The following is a 19,652-nucleotide window of genomic DNA, read 5'->3' on the forward strand; positions in this document are numbered from 1 at the left end:
TACACATCTGGTTTTGCATCTGTAACTATTGTATAACATTTTCCTTGCTTAACCCAAGTACTGGATTAAGATACATGAAAATATATTTAATATTCTCATAAACCCAAATTTCATGGGGGCAGACAGTTTCATTTCCCCAGATTTCTTATCCTTCTATTAGCTCTCCAGTGAGTTTTAAAACACATAGTTTCTCTATAATAGAGTAGGAATGTTAAAGAACTAAAGAGCAACCCAAATATCAATGTTGCCCATGGTTTGAACAAGTTTCATCGTCACTATCAAAAATTTCCCATAACCATCCTAAGTGTATTAAAACATAGGCGGAAGTGTCTTGTGCAGCGTCTCACATTACAGTAGGAAAAAAAGTTCATAGAAAAGTGTTAATCCATAAAAATACTGACATTTTGCAGCCAGAGCACAGTTAAACTAAAAGGTTTAGTTACTGGATTAGGACACACGTAAATCAGTGTACTTGAAGTTGAACTAATAAATGCACCTATTTCGATTTCCAGAAGGATTAACCATCACTAGCTTTACTTCCCTGCCAGCAATGTATTCCTGTCACAAGATGATGATTCACATTTATCAAATATTAGTAAGTACGCCATTTAAAAACCTCTTGGCTTTTAAACTTGCATTCTATATACAAAGATAGTAATTCCATCCATATAGTGCAATAAGGTGCTGTGGAAGACTAACAGGAACAACCGAGTGTGTTTTGCCTGACCTGTCAGCTTTGGGTGCACTGATGCCTGTCAGGTACAGGCTTTGCACTTGGGCAGTTACGTTTCAAATTTTCTAAGTAGTATCAGTAAATTTCCAAGTGTGAACCAAGCCAACGATCGAAACAAAAAGCAAGGAATACTGGAAAGTCACAGATCCCAGAGTACAAAAAAATCTTAGACTGACTTTTTTTTGTAGTGGCTAAGATCCCAGTACTTCTTGAGAAGTACACTGTTATAGAAAAGTAATAAGAGGACAGTCTATACTGAAGAAAGGCTCAGTACAGAATAGAAACTTTGATTTTCCCAATAGGGTCATTAATTAAGAGGTCAGTAATACCAAAGTTACTCATTCACTGTTACAGAGCAACTACAAAAGCCAAACACTTCACCATTTAATTCTTGGTATTATATTGCATTTTTGTAATAATGCTTTGTAGTTACACATTAAGCAATGTGATCAACATGCACCATAGTGCTGAATGCAGAGGTGATTTAGATCCCCAGGGAAAGAAAGGCAAGACTGTAAAGTGGTACACGTGAGCTCCTTCCATGTGCTTTCAACACAGGTACATACAAATATGCCACACTGGTATTACAGGGACTCCTAAGAGTTTACTAGTCACGAGGGCCTTTTCTCCCTCTTATCTGCTGACAACCCCTTTCATCTCCACCTAGGGAAAAGTCATACCCAGCAGTCTCATACTTAAGGAGATCATTTTATCGATGGCAGCATCACTTTATGTGTGCAAAGATAAATATATATATATATATATCAGAATGCACAACAAAGCATAAGAGAAGGTGAGCAAACATCAAACCTGCTGAGACTATTCCACAGCCCATAACTGGCTCTCAGGAATACTGTCTCCTTCGCTGGTGAGAACTATTATGCCATGGGCTTGAGCCATCACCACCCACAGGAACAAAGACTATGATTTTCAGTCTAAATACTCTATGGAAACCTGAATTATACAAACAAAGCACAGCCAGGACTTCTGACAAGAGAAATGGAAGCATTCTCAAGTTGCTATGGCTTTGTGCCCAGGCACTGTTGTCATCTCTCCGCTGCTTTTCCTCTGGAGAGGAGCGTAACAAAGGCTCAGTTGTATCTATACTCATGGGATGGAAACTTTGCTTGGGTTGGTAGGAGACATTCCTGACATTCCTACTATATGAAATTTTGTTCTTTGCTGTGCTAGAAACACTTACAAGCTTTGGAGTGGACTAACCTGACCTACAAATGGATAATACCAAACAAAACCAACCCTCACACTTTTTCCAAAGTGCTCTACTTCATTTGCTGGTATTAGATCAGCCTTGCTTGCTAGTGGGTTTTCATCTATTACTGGATCTCATTCCAGGCCTGGGCCACCACTGCTGCAGCAGAATGAAGTCTGAATGCATTTGATACACAAACAACATTTAACCACCATCCTTCACATACATCATGCAGTTAATTCCCCCAGGGGAGCAGTTCAGATTTTGACTTGTTTCCAAACCCTCAGCTTTTATATGCAACATATCACTAGGAAGAACTTACAGCAATACTGGCTACACACTGTTGCCTTATTGCTTATACACTCTATATGTAGTTCCATATGCAATATATATTGCATTTGTATCTGCATATAGTTTATCCTCTCTGAACGTTTGTCATTGGGTTTTAATTAGCCCTAAAACAACATTGTTAAAGCCTCCAGTGTGACACTGACAATATACCTGATGAGATGACTGACATACCAACTGCAAGTCTCCTTTGAGTAGTAAGAACACTCTTTGCCTTGCAGAGAACAGGCTGCTGCTGCTCTGTGAGCTGTTATGCTCATAAGCACCGAAGCCGGAAAGCCTGACTACATCATGCAAATCTGCTCTTGACTCTATAGCCCTTAACAAGGTTCTTAAGAGATACTGTAACCAATAGGATTATAGCAAGGGATTTGTTTGATGGAAAGTTATTTAAAAACCTGTAATTTCAAAATATTTTTTAACACCATTTTCCCTTCTTCCCTGGAAAAAAAAAAAAGACTAAGCATTAATTAAATTTTGGGAAGGGAAACAAAAGTCATAATGGAGAAAGAGAATTGTTGCTTATAATCCCAAATGTTCTAATTAATTCTCTGTCAAGGTTTATTCTAGTAGATGTGTGCCTTCGAACTATTTTTGTCAAGATACAGGTTTTTTACACCATGGGAAAGCTGTCATTTCACAACAGCCTATTCCATATTATATAGCTTCACTTAATGTATATGTGTCTAAATAGTGCATAGCTAATAGACACCAAATTGAATATTTGTAATGGTTCATTTTAGGGCAGAAGGTAATACTGTATTTGCAGCTTAGGTTTTTTTTGCTTATTTGCAGAAGTAGCAATGGATAAGAGAACTACTTTGGAATGCCAGTCACAGCCAAACAAAAGCTCACAATGCTTCCCAGAAGCCCAACAATTAAAGCAGTATTAATCCAAATGGAAGGAACTGCAGGCTTTTTGTAAAGTTAAAATTATGTCCAACTTGACAATTAAAGAGATATTGAACTACTTTATCCATTTAAAACAATACGCAAATGTGTATAATTTTCAGACCAGGCACGGGACAAGTGTACTGCAGCTGATTATACCACAGGTTAATATGGCTTTCACAGCAGGAGGGGCTTTGCTAAAAGGACCCTTTATACATAGGCCTCAGGACAGTTTCAGAGATGCCACCAGAGAGCAGCAGTATCCCATGAGAAAAAGAAAAAAGAGGCAATGAAACTGTGCTATGTGACTTGTATCTACATTTAAAAAAACTGCACTACGGTAAGTGTTCAGCAAAGGCCTTTGCATGAAGACAGCAGGAGAACTAGAGAATGACGCCTCTCACTAACTGCAGAGGTAAATCCTAGGGCTCAACACAGACTGTTTAAGCCCAGTGAAGATAACTACATTTTTCTATTTCTTTCCATTACAGCTTAAATTGGAATATTTAATTACAGAACTCGAATCCCTCAAGTAGATGTTCCTAAATCTACGGAAAAACAAACAGCCATTTCTATGAAGTTTAGGGCTGTTTATTTACATAGCACTGGAACATTACAGTGACAGGAACTGCAGAAATTCTAGCACAGATTTATAATCTTAAGATAGAAAAAAGTACAAGAAAACCAAAAAACTTTATTTTAAATCACAGTATGATAACCTTGCTTATCATCTTAGGCCCATTGCATGTAGATAAAAGTTTCCAACACAGAAAATTAAGAAATAATAAACATAATAAACATAACTCACTTAGAATTGATTACTCTCCTTCATCTGCTACAACTAGGAAAAGGAAAGGTTACAGCTTCATTACATCTTCAGCCTCAGACTGCATAGTATAGGTTCATACTCTCACATATTACATTATCTATTCTTTCTATTTAATGTCTTTTCTGACAATTTAAATAAATTGCCCTAAACACAAACCAAGCCCAACTTTACTGATTACTGATCTTCATTTTTTATCCTTTGCCAGAGACCTAGCATCCTAGCAGGTGACTTTTTCAGCTTTTGTGGTACATTTGTGTTTTCTTGGTCCAACCAATTTGACTGGTACACTGGTATCCTGAATAAAACAGCTGGAGAACTAGCACAGAAACTGAGTGTTTAGCCTCATATAATGCCAGTGGCACTCTAAGGCTTAGCATTTATAGATTTCATTCTTAGTGTAATGCACTGAAGAGCGATTTTCCAAACTGCACTGGCACTGATTATTCTAAAAGCTTTTAAAAATTTTAGAAGACTTTTAGATGCTGTACCCAGTATCTGAACCCTACAGTCTGGTGCTTACAAACCAAAGTACTTCACAGCACAAACTGCCTAAATTAAAAAAGCATTATGTTCAGCAGCTAAACAATTGTATTTTAAACAGCTATACTTTATCACATTTTTTCCATAACACCCAACAAATAATGTATGAACAGCTATTTATGCATTCAGTTTATATTTACAACTTATGTTTTCAAAGGCTGTTCAGATGACAACCAAAAGGCGGGCGCAGATTTGCTCCTGCCCAGGTTACACAGGTCAAGGGCAGCACAAGGCAGGGTTCTAAAAACAAGACTGGGCTTTAGCTTTTGGAAGATTTGTTATGAGGTACAAAAAAAATCATATAAATTATGTCTAGTTCTTCTCTACAACTTGTGAGGGAGGTGGAAAAACAGGGATAATTTTTAGTTTATTAAATGTAAAGCACAGATACCAGTACAAAATACATTGTATGTGTTTCTGTAGACATTAAAATAAAACATCTTTATTTTAGAAAGCCATATTTGTACTTCAAGGGAAAAGTTAATTGATCTGAAGAATTAAAATTAGTTCTATTCTTATTACACATCTGCACTATAGTAATTTATTGCTATGAATTATCATAACTTGCTATGAAGTAGATTTTGTCAATGCTTTTGGAAAAAGAACCAACCTGTTTCAGGTTGCATTTCGGTGGTTCTTCCTTCCACTTGAGTGGAGGCTGATTCTGTTGTCTCTATTACTGCAAAAAGTGAAACAACAAACTCTTTTTATTTCCTCTTAATTTCTGCACCAACAGAAGTTCTAGATAAATGGTTAGATTATGGTCTTACAGACTACTGAGTTCTTCAAGAAATACATCTTCTCTTAAGCAACTATTGCGCATTGTCACATTTTCCAGATATTTTAATCTCAACTCTTCAGTATTTTTGAACCAGATAATTGAATTTTTGATCAAACAGAAGAATCACAAAAAAACAATATAAAACTTATCTCTAAGATTCTTCTTGTCAGTCCATTTCCTGTTATACCCTCTCTGACACAGAGAAGCTAATCTTTTCTCCCCACCCCAAGCAGTCCATCTGAACAACACAAACACAATTCTATACTTAACCGAACTATAATTAATTTGACATTGTCTGTGTTTTCCTGATCTGTGTGCTCTAAATACCTGCCTTTCTCACACTTGTGGGAAAATAACAGAAGACTGGTGAGGAGGACTGTAAACACGTTCAAGTGATTTGCAGCAGGGGTGCAAAAAAACACATATATGATACTAATTGTTGTTTAGTCTTGTGTGTTTGACAAGCAGAACACCTGCGTTTAGATAACATAGGCCTGCGATAGATTCACAAGGCACCTTATCGAACGTGCTGGAGATCCCTGCCCTGCTGTGGGAAAGATCAAAGCACAGTGGTTGGTAAACTCCTCCTGTGCAAACCCCTGACACAGAGGGAAAACAGCAGGTTTGTCAGTCCCCTCGCACAGACCGAGCTCTGCGTCCCTGCTCGGGTGCCTCTGCCCAGGTGTGGCTTTGAGGTTTCCCCTGTTGGTGAGGAAACAAAAATTAATTTACCCTTTGCATCTGCAGTTCTGTGGTTGCTCCTGTGTCCTTCCTGTGCCAGTTCACACACACTACGTGAGCCAGTCCCATAAACCAGCTCCTTACCACATGAAGAGGTTTGGCACTCATATTTTAACTCGAAATTCTTGTCTCCTAAGGTGGCATTGCTTTAATGTTTAGCCAAACAGCTATACTTTCTGTTGCCTTCCAATTAAACAGCAAAAAAGATTACCAGGCTCATTACTGCTTTCACTTTGATCTTCTGGTGCTCTGGAGGGTGGTGAGGGCGCCTTGCGCTTCATCCTCCTTAGAGAGGAGTTCACGGAAGCAGTGTCACTGAGCGGCAGGGAACCTTTCCGTACTAATCCTGGAGGGGCCTGGGAAGGGAGACAGGGGAGGAAGATTATTAGCAATCAATGAAAAACAGCAAAATAGCTTTAGTAATTATTCTCCAGAAGTATTTATAATATACATTTGGGAAAGAGAGAATATATATCTATTACCAAACGTATTATGTTTTTCATTTTAATTCCTCCAAGGAGTTGTTTAAAAAAAAAAAATATTTTCTACAGTAATTGAATATATTCACAGAGGTGCAACATAGATCAGTGAAAGAAAATCAGTTGTTACATACAGTATAAATGAGAATTTGAATTCTTCTATGCCCATAGGCTATTCTACAAATCCAAAATAATTCTTTTCTAAAAGTAGCTAAAATCATTGTAGAAAGTAGCTTCACCTACACCCCACTGCAATGACAGAACGCAATGTTTCCTTCTCCATTCCTTCAACAGCAGTCCTAACTGGGCTGTATACTCAATTATTAGAAATTTATTTCCCTCTTTAAAATACTTGAACTTTCATAGAAATTTTTGGAATGCCCAATTTCAAAACTCATATTGGGAAGTACAACCGTCTTATAATACTTATCGAAGTTAAATTTTAATAAGTTGCAAAACAATAATTATAGTACCTACTGATGTTGCAGTGTAGTGAAGTCCTCTCTATTGTAGCAAAAGTAAAAAAGTTCTTAATTCATAAATAATCAAAACCATTAAAAATGGACAAAGGATACCTGTTAAAGACCTTATATTTTTATGATATAGCAGCCCAACTGCATTTTAAGTTGTTTTAAAAACACATTCTGTCTCAAAGACAGTGGTTGTAAATTTGTTTGCCATTCTTAATTGCAATTTGCCTTATGCTGAAGAAACGTTCTATATCCACATCTATTACAATGACAATGTTCAGGATTCCCAGCAATAAAGGAATGCATTTTGCACTAGACACAGCTTTTTCTGTAGTAATTCTAATCTCCATCACTTTCTACTCAACAATATGATAAAATTCAGCAGTAACACTCATTTCTGGCTAGAAGGATCCACACAGCTACTGGATGGGGTTTCATCTTCAGAGAACTTCTCTGTGCTTCAATTAACTATCCCACTTCACAAAGCACAATATCGAGGAGCAGAGATGGTATAAAAACACCTACAAATTCTTGTTTCACTGGCAATCCTTTTGAAAGCATCACAGACAAGAGAACTGTTGACAGTGTTAATTTCCATGGAATAAGATGCTAATATTTAGAAAGCTACCACTGAACAAATACATATCCTACAGTAAGCAGGATATTAAAGAGCAAAAGCTAGAGTAAACCTATAAAGAAAATTACTCACAAGAGAAAAGATACTGGCACAAGATGTCTGTCAGGCAGTATTTGGTAGCTCCTGTTAGATCTCAATAGAATACTTGAATGAATAAACTGGAATGATGAAAACTATCCTCTGAGCCACCATGGGCACACTCAGTCATTTGATTTGTCCCACCTTGGTACCAGGTATGAGAGATCCATAGATATTTTACTGCACTGTAAGGAGCAACACTGTCCACAACATTCACACAATTCCTCCAGACATCACTCCAAAAAAAAATATCACTTGCCAAATCAAGCAACTCAAACCTCTTACAGCAAAGCAGAACTCAGGGCTTTAAAGAGCAAAAACACAAAGCACAAGGTGAAATGTTCTTTTAGGAACACCAGAGGATAGGGACATACTCTACTCCTAATTAAAAATACTTGCATGCTTGAATAGTCTTTAAACAAGTCAGTTTCTTGATTAAAATGTCACACAACAAAAATCACTTTACACTTTTATAGTTTCGTATTCACAGTTCCCAAATAGTTCTTAAAAAGGAAAAACAATTAATATTCAGCCTTTGAATTTATTCAGGAGATGATGTCAAACACAATATCATTTCCCCAAATGAGGGTTTTTTTTTTGCTAAGGTACTTCCTCCTTGCGTTTGGGCAGTTCTATTTGTCTCCTCTCCGGTAGCTGCTGGCTGCAGCCCTTCTGTTCTGCACAAAGACACATTTCTCTGCTCAAAGGTCTCACCCTCGTCTGCTTCACACAGGCTCCCTCAGCTGACTCGGCTGGCTCAGAGCTCTGCGCACACTCGCTCAGCCAAACAGATGTCACCAGAGTTCCCTTCTGCACAGAATGAGTGTGTGTGTGTGGGGGGGGAGGGAATAATGTTCTCAGCATAAGAGCACAAATGCTACTAGAAGATTTTTATAAGCCTTTCTACTGCCCTTTGCATCCAAAGAAACAAACGACTTGCAAAGAGAGATTTCAAGAAAGAACTAAATGTTCCAGTTGAGGTTCGAGTGCTGAACAGATTTTCTCAGGAATTATTCAACATATGAATATTAAGAGCTTTCAAATCCTAACAAAGGCTGTAATGTGAAAATAGTACTTTAAACAGATGGAAAAAAATTAAAATAATGTTATTAAGACATATCTGACAAAGTTGTGGAATATATACATCTGGGTATTCATGTGTCATACCAACTGCCAATGATAACCAATGCTTTATCAGTTACATTTAAATTAAAATTCTTTTTAGAATCATTAAACTAATTAACTATGCTTGTGCAGAAACACCAGTGAACTCTGTCATAACTTCCACAACATATGCCAGAGTTCTCCTTTTAACACTGTACACCCTCCTCATCCTGGAATAAGCAAGGGTGAATATGAAACTTTTTAGTCTCAAATATGTACAGACAAATTTGGCACCAAATGCCACACTACCCCAAGCAGACACTTGTACATATCAGTGCTTCCCAAGTTCTAGCCTCTGTAAGCAGTGGCAGACGTGGTGCCTTGCCCTTCTTAGCAATTCAAAAAACAAGTAAAGGTATTTAAGCCATAATAATTTTGCAGCTGGAATGGAAGAAAACGTAAGTATTTCGGAAAGAATATAGGAGTAGCGGTGCATTTCAGTGTGCTGGAAACCTTACCTCACATACCACCAGTACCTACCTCTTTTGCTCCATACATATCTTAGTTTAACAGAGGACATACAGGCAACTGTATCATGTAGGGATATCAAAGCACATTGCTAGCCATATTGCTAGTATTTCTTTCTCCCCTTTGTACAAGTATGCAGGCAAATGGATGTCCAAGGTGTAAGAGCAAAAAAATGTATTTGCTCCTACATTGAGTGTATTCATGCTCTCAGTTTCTATTACATGACTTAAGCTTCCCAAAATAATTAAACTTAGACAAAGTACTACAGAGGAAGTAATATACCTCTGATCTATTGGAAAGAAAGTACATACAGAATTTATTTGGAGCAACTCAGCTGGTGATATTCTGTCCAAACACACAATATTACTATTATCACCTAGGATTTATCTGCATCCTTGCTGGTACAGAGGCAAATACAATAAAGGGACAAGGTTATGTATTTGATGTACTGAAAAGTGGATGCATGCAACATTCAACCACCAATTCTGAAACATCTCAGAATAATAGCAAATGATTCTCATGCAAACTTCACTACAGGTAGTCCTGAGCATTGTCTTCTCCGAGGTAGCCCTGACTCTACTCAAAAACTCCCTGATGTCCATCGTACTCACTGCATCACTGTCCAACTTTTCCTTTAAAGGGCTGACCATGAAGTTGAAGGCAAGAAAGGTTCTGGCTTAATTTTTTAAGCATGGAACTCATCCCTCCCAGAAATCCTAACTAAGCTATTCTGTGACAGTGGCTAAAAAAATCTTTTCAGAAGTACTTTATTGTTTAGCTGGTTCCCATCCTTTCCCTATTCTCCCATCTTCTCCCTTCCCTTTCTTTTCCAATGGGTAGACTGGAGATTTAAAATTTTTTAGGGTTAGGGTTGTGTAAATGGACCACTCTTGTGCTGCAGGAAGGTCTCTGGAAATGTCTTAGCACTCTTTCAAGGAGCAGCTTTATTCTCCAAGGAAGTATCTTATAGGATCCCTCTCAAGAGTTCCCTTAACAAGTTGAGCAATATGTACCATTCAGTCCAAATTCATTAATTAGATGATATTTATTGGAAAGTGGATACTAAAAGACAAAATATTTTATTTGAATTAATTCAAAACACAGAGCACATTTAAATCCCAAGCTCTGTGTTTTCTGATAAATCACTGTGCAATCAAGTCAGAATGAAACAGAAGTCACCTTAGAAGTCTTTGGCATGCATTTCCTAAGGGGGCTGCACAAAGTAGTACAAAACAGAAAATCTGCACAAAAATATAATTTGTTCTGTCCTCTCTTTGTGAGCTATTCAACTTCAGCCAAATCACTTCAGATGAGTAAGAAATGTCAGTACAAAATAATAAATCTAAGCAACTTTTTGAGTGACAGTCAAGCAGTCATACGTTACTTTCAGACATAATAGGACATTAATCATTTAAAGCATGTTGACATTAATAAATTATTTTCAAAAAATTTGAATTCAATTAAAAGACAAACATAGTGAGGTAAAAAAAGATCGTTATTTTATTCTCTCCCCCAGGTTCCTTTTATTAAAATTCAGAAAGAAACCTTTGTCTTCTTCAAATGATAAATGATAAAGCTTTTCAGCAAGACACAATACACAAAGACAGAACTTCTGTTAAACAGTGCTCTCTTGTGGTTCTGTGCATCAGTGAAAGACTAAATCATTGTATAAAGATAAAGGAAGTCACAGTCTGAAATTTGTCTCCAAGTCTAACTCAAAATTAATCCCTCAGACTTGTGTTTTAGTTCTGCATTTAATTTTTCTAGCATGCCAATAACCTCACATCAAAAAACAACCTTTAAATGTATTTACAGCAAAATATGGAATAAATAAACAAAAAAAAAATCAAAAAAATTTTAATCTTGTGCAATGCCAGGGTAAGAGTTAATGCCTCAATTCTACCAAATCTATTGGCAGAATTTCTTCAAGTCATGGGATATATAGGTTACTTAAATATGTAGCCCACATCTCATAGCTTCAATAAAATACAGCCCTATTTGATTAAAATAAAAACCTTACTTTGACTTGTTGGGAGCATAACAATGTTTAGACTGCTCCTCAAGATGCCCACCTTTTTCTAGCAATGTAAAGAACAAACTACTTATTATCCCATGTAACTAAAACATTAAAAAATAATAGAAATATCACAACATCAATTACTAGATATGATAAAGCAAGATAATGTTCTCACATGTAAGTATATGAGAACAAAAGAACAAAAAGGTGCTTACAAGACCAACTTATACAACAAGTTGGTTTTACCTTTTCAAAATACAGCAACTATTTTGGATCTGAAGTTTAAAAGCAATGCATCTTTCAATTTCTATAGTTATTTTCAAGCTAAAATTTTTAAAAGCAAGTATTATACTTTTATTTCCCATTTATTTCGAGCCTCATCATATACTAACAACGGGGTTGTCAGGATTATTATGTCTATACCTATGAAGAGAAGTGAAGGAAATGTAACTAACCTGTGCATTCCTATCAAAGCTGTTGGATTTCACAATATCAGGTGCAGGTCTGACTTGGGCTTGTGAGAGTTCCTGGGGAGCACTCTGGGAGTTTGGCATAGGTGGTAAAGGAGCTCTCCGTTTCTTCGGCATTTCTGATGGCAGAGTGTTTGAATCATACTGCTTGCTGACAGTGTTAGATCTAGTGATAGATGCTGGCCTTGGCTTGCTCATCAATGGAGTTGCTGGGGCACTGGCAGCCTTGAAGTGTGGGAAATAAAAAGAAATCCAAGTTGCATATACTTTCTGGAAAACAATCAACAGTATTGATTGTTCAATATGAATATGTTTCTAGAAGTTTTGCTGATACAAAGTTACACCTTACTTGGTCTCTTTTCTTCTTGTTTCGTTGAAAAAAGCTGAAAAATCCTTTGTTTTCTTTCTCCTTCAGAACATCTATGTTTTCAGATTGGTAGGAGTCTAAAATAGAAAACAAGAGTACTACATGTTATTTCATGCGGATATTATTTCTCCTGATTCTTCCTATTTCACTGAGTCATAAACCTCCTGCAGTGATACACAAAACTCATCATAAATCACCTATACTAATATTTTTTCTAGGTGCTGCAAAATGAAGAGATCTCCCACCATCCATGTTCCTCCTGTCCTTCTCAGAACTCAGGTCAGATGAGTTTGACCAGCTCTTAATACCCCTAGCACTTACTCCAGCCCATCCCACTTGTCATACGTTATGGTTCATACAACAAAGGCTGTAAAAGGGAAAAGGAGCACAGTCTTTTCAGCCCTCCATTCCTGACAGCTTAAATTCCTGGCAAAGTGTCAAGTGGGACAACCCAGGCCCCAGCCTGCACATGGTGTGAGTATGGAGAAAGATCACCCAAAGCCTCGATCGGTCCTGCACACATTAACTAACTGTGTGGCAGTCACATTCTGGTGGCTTGCAGAATTTGTCCTCCTTACATTTTTTTCAGAGAATAACAGAATATTCTGAGTTGGAAAGGAGTCCAACTCTTAAGCGAATGGCCCATATGGGGATCAAGCCCACAACCTTGGTGTTTTTATCACCAACTGAGCTCATACGGGGTTTTATTCATGCAGAGGATTTGTAAATGTAATAGTTGTCTCTTTTCTAATTTTTTAGTGGAATGAACTTTCTTAAAGAAATCCCATTGAACGCAAATGCAATGAGCAACAGAAATCAGAAAAGCTGGTACAAGTATCAATATAAATGTGATCCTTAATGTAATAAATTGATCTAGGGTAAAACTATAAAAAATACTTTTTATATAGCTGGGCATATCCATTTCTGGACTATCATTTTAAATATGCATTTAAGATAGGACAGACATATTACTGGTGTCACAGTTAAGCAGATGTTACAACAGGAGCGGGTGGTAATGTCACATAAGTGCTACAGTTTCACCGCCTATTTCAGTAAATCATACCTTGCAAAGACCGTAAATTTAAATCAACTGGTGATGTGGCTACAGAAAGACAAAAAGAAAGACAGAAAATATGAATCTGAATCAAGGATGCAGTTACAAGTTATAAACAGAGAAAGCCAAGCTGAACCTTCAACATTAGGGAAAAACTAACTGGCTATTTTGCTGAAATAAAAGGATGTGTATCTTTACTGCCTAATACTATGAGCTATTCAAGAACTTGAAACTGGAGACATGCAACACAGACTGGAATCTTGTTTGTAAGGAGGGAGGCTCCAATTATATTTCTGAAGCAAAGAGAAAAATCAGTATTTAGAATATTTTGCTCTGTAAGTTTTGGATTGTCAGGCAGTCCAAACTTGGAAGACAAAGAGGAATGTAAAATCAAAATATGTTAATCAAATAAAATTTGAATTTAAATTCTATTAAATAAAAAGTATACTTCACCATTTATTTTTATAAAGATAACTGAATATTCAGAACTTTGAACCTGTCTGCAAAATTGAAATGCTGAAACTACTTCGTATTAAGAACTGAAGAATATCTAAATTTCCTCGTAGGGCATTGCCAACATATGTCCTTGCATGCCATCCTAAGAATTTCTGGCTGTTGATACAAATGAGGCACAAGTCATATTGTGCAAAATGCAGCTTTGCCAGTCTGTAAATGAAAGCAGTAGGTAACCAGACAACAAACCAGACAATGCACTATGGGCATATGTAGTCAAAGTAACATGTTTAGACAACTTAAAATACTTTGTTATCCACTGGGGAAGAGAGATGTTTCATTTTTGTTTTCTCTACAGAAAATGGACATATTGCCCAAATCTGTCACTCTGACCTTTAGGAAGTAACTGAGAGAACTCTTAAAACTGTAATCACCAAAGAGTAAGGTTACCATATTTAGGTAAAAAGAGGGGTAAAGACACAAATAAAACCCCAACAAACCCCCCAGGTTTTAGAGCAGAAATAAAGTGAAACAAATACAGTAGTGGTCAAAACCTGGAGTCAATCAATTTCCTGTGAGAAATGTCTGAAACCACACTGTACAGAATTTTTAATCATAGTACAATAAATCTGTCATGAAAAACAGAGCTGTCCAGTTGAAATTAAAACCTGGACTAGGAATGTCTGTACAAAGATTAGGAAGTTAGTTCATTGTGCCCATTGGACCACAATTAAAAAGACCATTATTATTCCTTCACAACCTATAAAATTAGCAAGCAGCACTCAGAAATATACATAAACACCATCAGAATATTCTAACACTTTTAAAATTTTAAATAGTTTTAAAGCAAAACTAATTTTCTCTAATGTTTCCATTCATTTTAGGTTATCATGATCTTATGTCTATGAGCTAAGGGAAACAGAATGTTGTTGCATTTTTTGAGGAAGGTGTGAGGGAAGAAAAAAAGAAGCTTTGCTTTTAGTGAGGATTTGTACTCAGCTACCTTTGTTGCTACTTAACACTTGCTTAGAAAATAAAATTTCTATACAGCACTTCCAAAAACAAAAGTCCAGGTAAACCTGTCTCAGTTTCAAGTTTGTGGAAGACTAATGAAATATATACTAAATTGCTAGAAAATAATTTCTTCATAAGTAAAAAAAAAACAATTAAATGTATACATTATTAAAATATTAAGCAAATATCTTTTATATAATTGCAATTTAGGAAAGTATCTTACCTCGACTGATATCCATGGCATATAGTTCTCTTAGTCCAAGGTCATTAAGAGATTTTGTCACATCAAGGGGTTCTTGAGACTGGTAATTCTTCAACAGCAGAGTGTGTGAAGGATCAAACTCACATTTGCTACAGATAATTGGTATGAGTTCTTGAAGGGGTGAATGTGGACTAACTCTTACGACTGTCTTCTGTGTCTTCTTGTAGTTTATCACTACCCTTACCGTTTGCTAAAGAGACAAAAATTCCAATAAATAGCAGCACAAATTCTGAATGAACTGGCATTTTTATAACAGCCTCAGAGTAACCACAGGAACTCCACTTATGGCCAGCTTCACCAATGTTATAGGTTCAGAATCATTGCATGAGAAACTAAGAACTATTTTGCTATTCCCTGTAATGCAAGGAAAAGACACGTGAAGCAGTCTGCTTCTCCTTTAGCACCTGCCATGTGCCTGTGCAGCAGGGTATGCCTGGGGTGAGGTGCCCTGTGAGGTTACATTAGGAGCTGCAGAAGTCTGGTGATGAGCTAGGAGTGAGTGTGTGCACACATGTGTAGGAGGAAGGTAAAAGTGCGGGAGAAGAGCACTTCTGGCCCTCTGCTCAGTGCTTTAGATAAATTAGAGTATTCTTCTATACAGTAGAAGGACAAAGTTGGAAGGAGAGATTTAGACAACATCCAGAAGTTGGTTTAGTACTTCTAAAACTTTCTGCCTTCTTAAGAATGTATAAATAAAGCCAAGTAACAAGAGAGTACAGTATGCATTAAAGGAAAATGAACATACAGTCAGAAGGGCACATATATCACAGCATGACAGATTGTACAAGATGTTGATTTTCAGTCTGTGGAAGGCTGTATTCAGCCACACTTCATCTGCAGAAATTTTCAAAATGACAGTAGGATGGGGAATTTCAAATAAGATTGTAATATTTCCTTCTTTTGGCAGCAAAGACATTTGCTGCAACAAATTCAAATATATTTTACCTAAGAGGAGGTTATCAAGAACATAGAGCGAAGCATTTCCCAGAGTTGCAAGGTGAGAGAATGAAAGACAACAGGAAAAGCTGAAACAAGAGGCCAAGCTACCAGCTCAACATGTTGAATACAACAGTGACTCTAATTTCTCAATTTGCTTTAACTTTAGTTCTCACCTCTGGTATAACTGGAGCAGGTTTCTTCTTATCTATTTGTTTTGGCTTTAAAATCACCTTTTCCACTTCAAGCATTCCCACTGGCGTGTTGGGTTTGAATTTAATCTGGCTACTTTCTGCTGATACCAACTCTATAGTATAACTTGATGGATTTAAATGATACTGTGCACAGAGAAAGACCAGCAAGTCCATCATCGGCTTCCTGTAAAAGACATATGGAATTGTCACAACAGGTGACAATTAAGCAGGTTATAACAAAACATGCTGCTAAACATTTAATTTAGCTCATCCCTTCTCTTCCATGACTAAATAATTACTGCCAGGCACCAATTCTAAATATCTTCAAGATTTAAAAAAATAAAATTAAAAAGAAAAAAGTCAACTCCCAAAAAACCACTAAAAGGAAAACAAGACCAATTTGCATAGAAGTATGCCAAGTGCTTGAGCAAAGGGGGAAATTTTTGCTTGTGTGAAGCAAAGCTTTCCTGAGGTCAACAGGGACATGTGGATTAGCCACCTCATTTGACATTTAGTGGGAACTTTAACAGTGGTGATAAATGCCCTGCTATTCATTAAGAACAGTTCTCTCCTGAAGCTTGAAATTTTTATATTTGTTCAGAGTTACAAGGGACTTTATTTTCAGAAAGTCCCTTGTATGAAGGGATGAGAATGAGCTTTTTGGAAGGAGTGGGAGAAATAAAGTTTGAGGAAGTCACCTTTTTAAGGAGGTTTTGCATTAGGGATCCTAAAATTCTCTAGGTGTTTACAGACAGAGGGAAAGAAGCTAAATGACAATACAGCAGATGGATACAATTTCTTGAGAAGCTCTGTGTGATGCATCAGATGTCCTTTCACAATGAAGCCCAGCAAACTGAATTTGTCATATGTAGTCAGTAATTTTATGTCCTTGTTCTCACAGTGCTCAAGGAAGAACATGCAGAACGGCATATTAAGACATGCTGAGCATTTCCAGTTGCTACTGAAATAAATTTATTAAATTGTACTTTAAAAAGAAGTGTCATAAATGTTTAAATAAACCAAATGTAAGGACAGTATACTAACTTTGCATGTTACAGCAACGGAATAAGGTTGTAGTACTATCAGATCATTCCTCAATTTTTTTTGAGTTGGGTAACCATCTGTAAGGACAGTTTCTTTTTTACATTCTCTGTATCTCTCAGTTACAGCTACAAACACAGAAATCCATCACCTGCTCTGTCTTACAAGTATATTATGAAAATAATTTAAAAGTCTGTGAAGCAATGAAATGGTATGTTGAAAAGAATGCGGAAGTGTCTATGAGAAAATTAATACAGGGTTTGGCTGGTATGGCTTTATCAGAAATCTTAAACTGTAGATGTGATCTCATAACAGATGCAAGTATCCTGGTAGCATAGCCAAATGTGGAAACAGAGAGCTTCTACAAAGAGGACTCAGGCCATGCAGAATTCTAGATAACAAAGAACATTAATACATTTATTAAGTAGAAAGTTAAAACAGACTTTTCCTATTATACAGTTCTGTAAAAAGAATTAAGAATGACTCAATGTTAGAAATTACTGTGAACACTGAATTTTTCCTCCCTTTAGTTTACCCTAGAATATCACTCCTGTTTTCACTTTGTCTTTAAGACCAAGTGTTCCTTAAGCAAACTGTCTTCTCATCTGTGGCAGCAGGGCTGGACTCTCTGGTGCACATGCTGCACTTCCAGAAGATGGAAACTGGAAGCTGACAGATATAGATACTACAGACGTATTTTTTCCAGAGGAAAGCCTGCTTTAGGGGCAGAAGAACATTTGCCTCAGGAGACAAAGGCAGAAGGAAAAATAAGACAAAACAAAACATACAGGAATCATACTCCAGTGTATCAAAAGTGGTTATCAGATGGTCTGAAGAGGTACAGAAGAATGTCATATATTCCCATGCTTTCATTTGGATGATATATATAGTAATCTGAGGAATACCATGCCAAATGCAGAATAATAACTACTTCTCCCTCTTCACATAGCTAAACTAGAGAGTTTATTTCAATTCACCTCCTGCTAGAAGAAAGAAGGAGGAACTCCTCTATTTCTTGTACTTCTAATCCCTAATAAAACAAATACATCCATCCCACCCTAAAAAAGGGCTGCAAATGCAAATCATATCATTCCCCCATCTCACTGGGGGCTGGGCATGGTCAGGGAGGAGAGAGCCAGAGGTGACTGCAGATACTACTTCTGCAGTGACCTTTCTGGTTATCAGCATATCCAATAAGCTACCCATTACTTTTTTTCTGGTGCACTTTTATACACTGACTAGCTTTAAAAGCTGCTCTTCAGTTATTGGAGAACAGTAAGAACACCAAAGATGACCAGTGTGAGAATTCCCAAGCAAAGATCACAAAAAGTCATCCTATAGAAATTCACCACAGTGACAGGGGTGAGCCCTCCCATTAACTAGTGACACAAGAAGTGACAGAATGATAAGTGAGAAACAGCTGCTCACAAACAAGACAGGTACATGCAAATTAGTACATGAGAACAGTGATTTAGTGCAAGTTTAATTTCCATTGGTACTTCCAGAAATGACTTGCTTGACTGGAAGATGATGGACTTGAAGTACCCCCATCCTCCAGTGGAGTCCAAGAAGTCTTCAGTGACTGTTTTAGAAAGGTATTCCTACAGTGGTACAAAAATCAAGCTTTTCTTGTAATCACATCCTCCAAAACTTGTAAAACTATTTTTGCTAAAACCTTCAAGGATTGTAGATAGGAGAATACATCTATCACAGTAAATTTAACAGCTTCCATAATTAATATTTAGTAAAATGCCAGACAGTGGCCATCAGCTGGCTCAGACTACATCATCTCCTTGTCCTGCTTTATCTAATTTCAGTAAAATACTTATTTTCAACTTAACTTCATTAAGTTACTTAAGTTCTGGAAATCTCTGATTTTAAATATATTTACATATTCCTGCACCCCTTCATCTCTCATCTGTTTTCCTCTGGTTATTCCTACCTGGCTAAATAACAATAAAAAGTGTCTAAAAGCAGCTTCTCATTACATAACACAGTTAAAGGATGAACCTTTACCAGAATGTATCAAACCATGTTATGTTTGTGATCAACAGTATAAGGTGTACCTTCAAATACTGAATCAAGTGTTTAAAGGAAAAACTGCATCAAACTTCCACACTCCTCTCCAAAAACAAGGGCTAGAAACTTGCTACTTAAGAAAAAAAAAAAAAGTTAAGATTCTGATACAATCAAACTTTAGGAACAAAGCCTTTCCATCATGAAACTTGCACTAAGCACCACTGAACAAAGAAAATTGTCAATAGTCACCAAAAGTATTCCTAGGTAGGGATGGAATATTAAAAAAAAAAGAGAGAAGAAACCTACACACACTGTGGTTTGCTATAGATCTCCAATTACTTAATTACTGTGGCTTCATGGTCTTCCGTGAAAAAAATATTTACTAATCCTATTCGCTAAAGAGAAAAAGACATTTGTTGTTATGGAGAACAAGAAAACCCACCAAAACTCCCAGAA

At 36.8% G+C, this 19,652-nt stretch overlaps 1 protein-coding gene across 4 annotated transcripts in view; it reads right to left on the minus strand.

Moving 5' to 3' along the window:
• Positions 1-19,652, minus strand: part of COBLL1 (cordon-bleu WH2 repeat protein like 1) — a 99,843-nt gene that overhangs the window by 10,436 nt on the left and 69,755 nt on the right. For 3 of the 4 annotated variants that reach the window (XM_017835187.1, XM_017835188.1, XM_017835190.1), the window contains exons 3-9: positions 16,119-16,320; positions 14,968-15,196; positions 13,287-13,325; positions 12,206-12,300; positions 11,842-12,081; positions 6,285-6,429; positions 5,162-5,230 (exon numbers count right to left, since the gene is read on the minus strand). In XM_017835187.1, coding sequence (XP_017690676.1) covers positions 5,162-5,230; positions 6,285-6,429; positions 11,842-12,081; positions 12,206-12,300; positions 13,287-13,325; positions 14,968-15,196; positions 16,119-16,320 — 1,019 coding nt within the window. The remainder of the gene's footprint in view (positions 1-5,161; positions 5,231-6,284; positions 6,430-11,841; positions 12,082-12,205; positions 12,301-13,286; positions 13,326-14,967; positions 15,197-16,118; positions 16,321-19,652) is intronic. The other variant, XM_017835189.1, reaches the window with a different exon arrangement.

The sequence above is a fragment of the Lepidothrix coronata genome, unplaced genomic scaffold, assembly GCF_001604755.1.
Source record: "Lepidothrix coronata isolate B3197 unplaced genomic scaffold, Lepidothrix_coronata-1.0 Scaffold250, whole genome shotgun sequence".
Classification (NCBI taxonomy): Eukaryota; Metazoa; Chordata; class Aves; order Passeriformes; family Pipridae; genus Lepidothrix; species Lepidothrix coronata.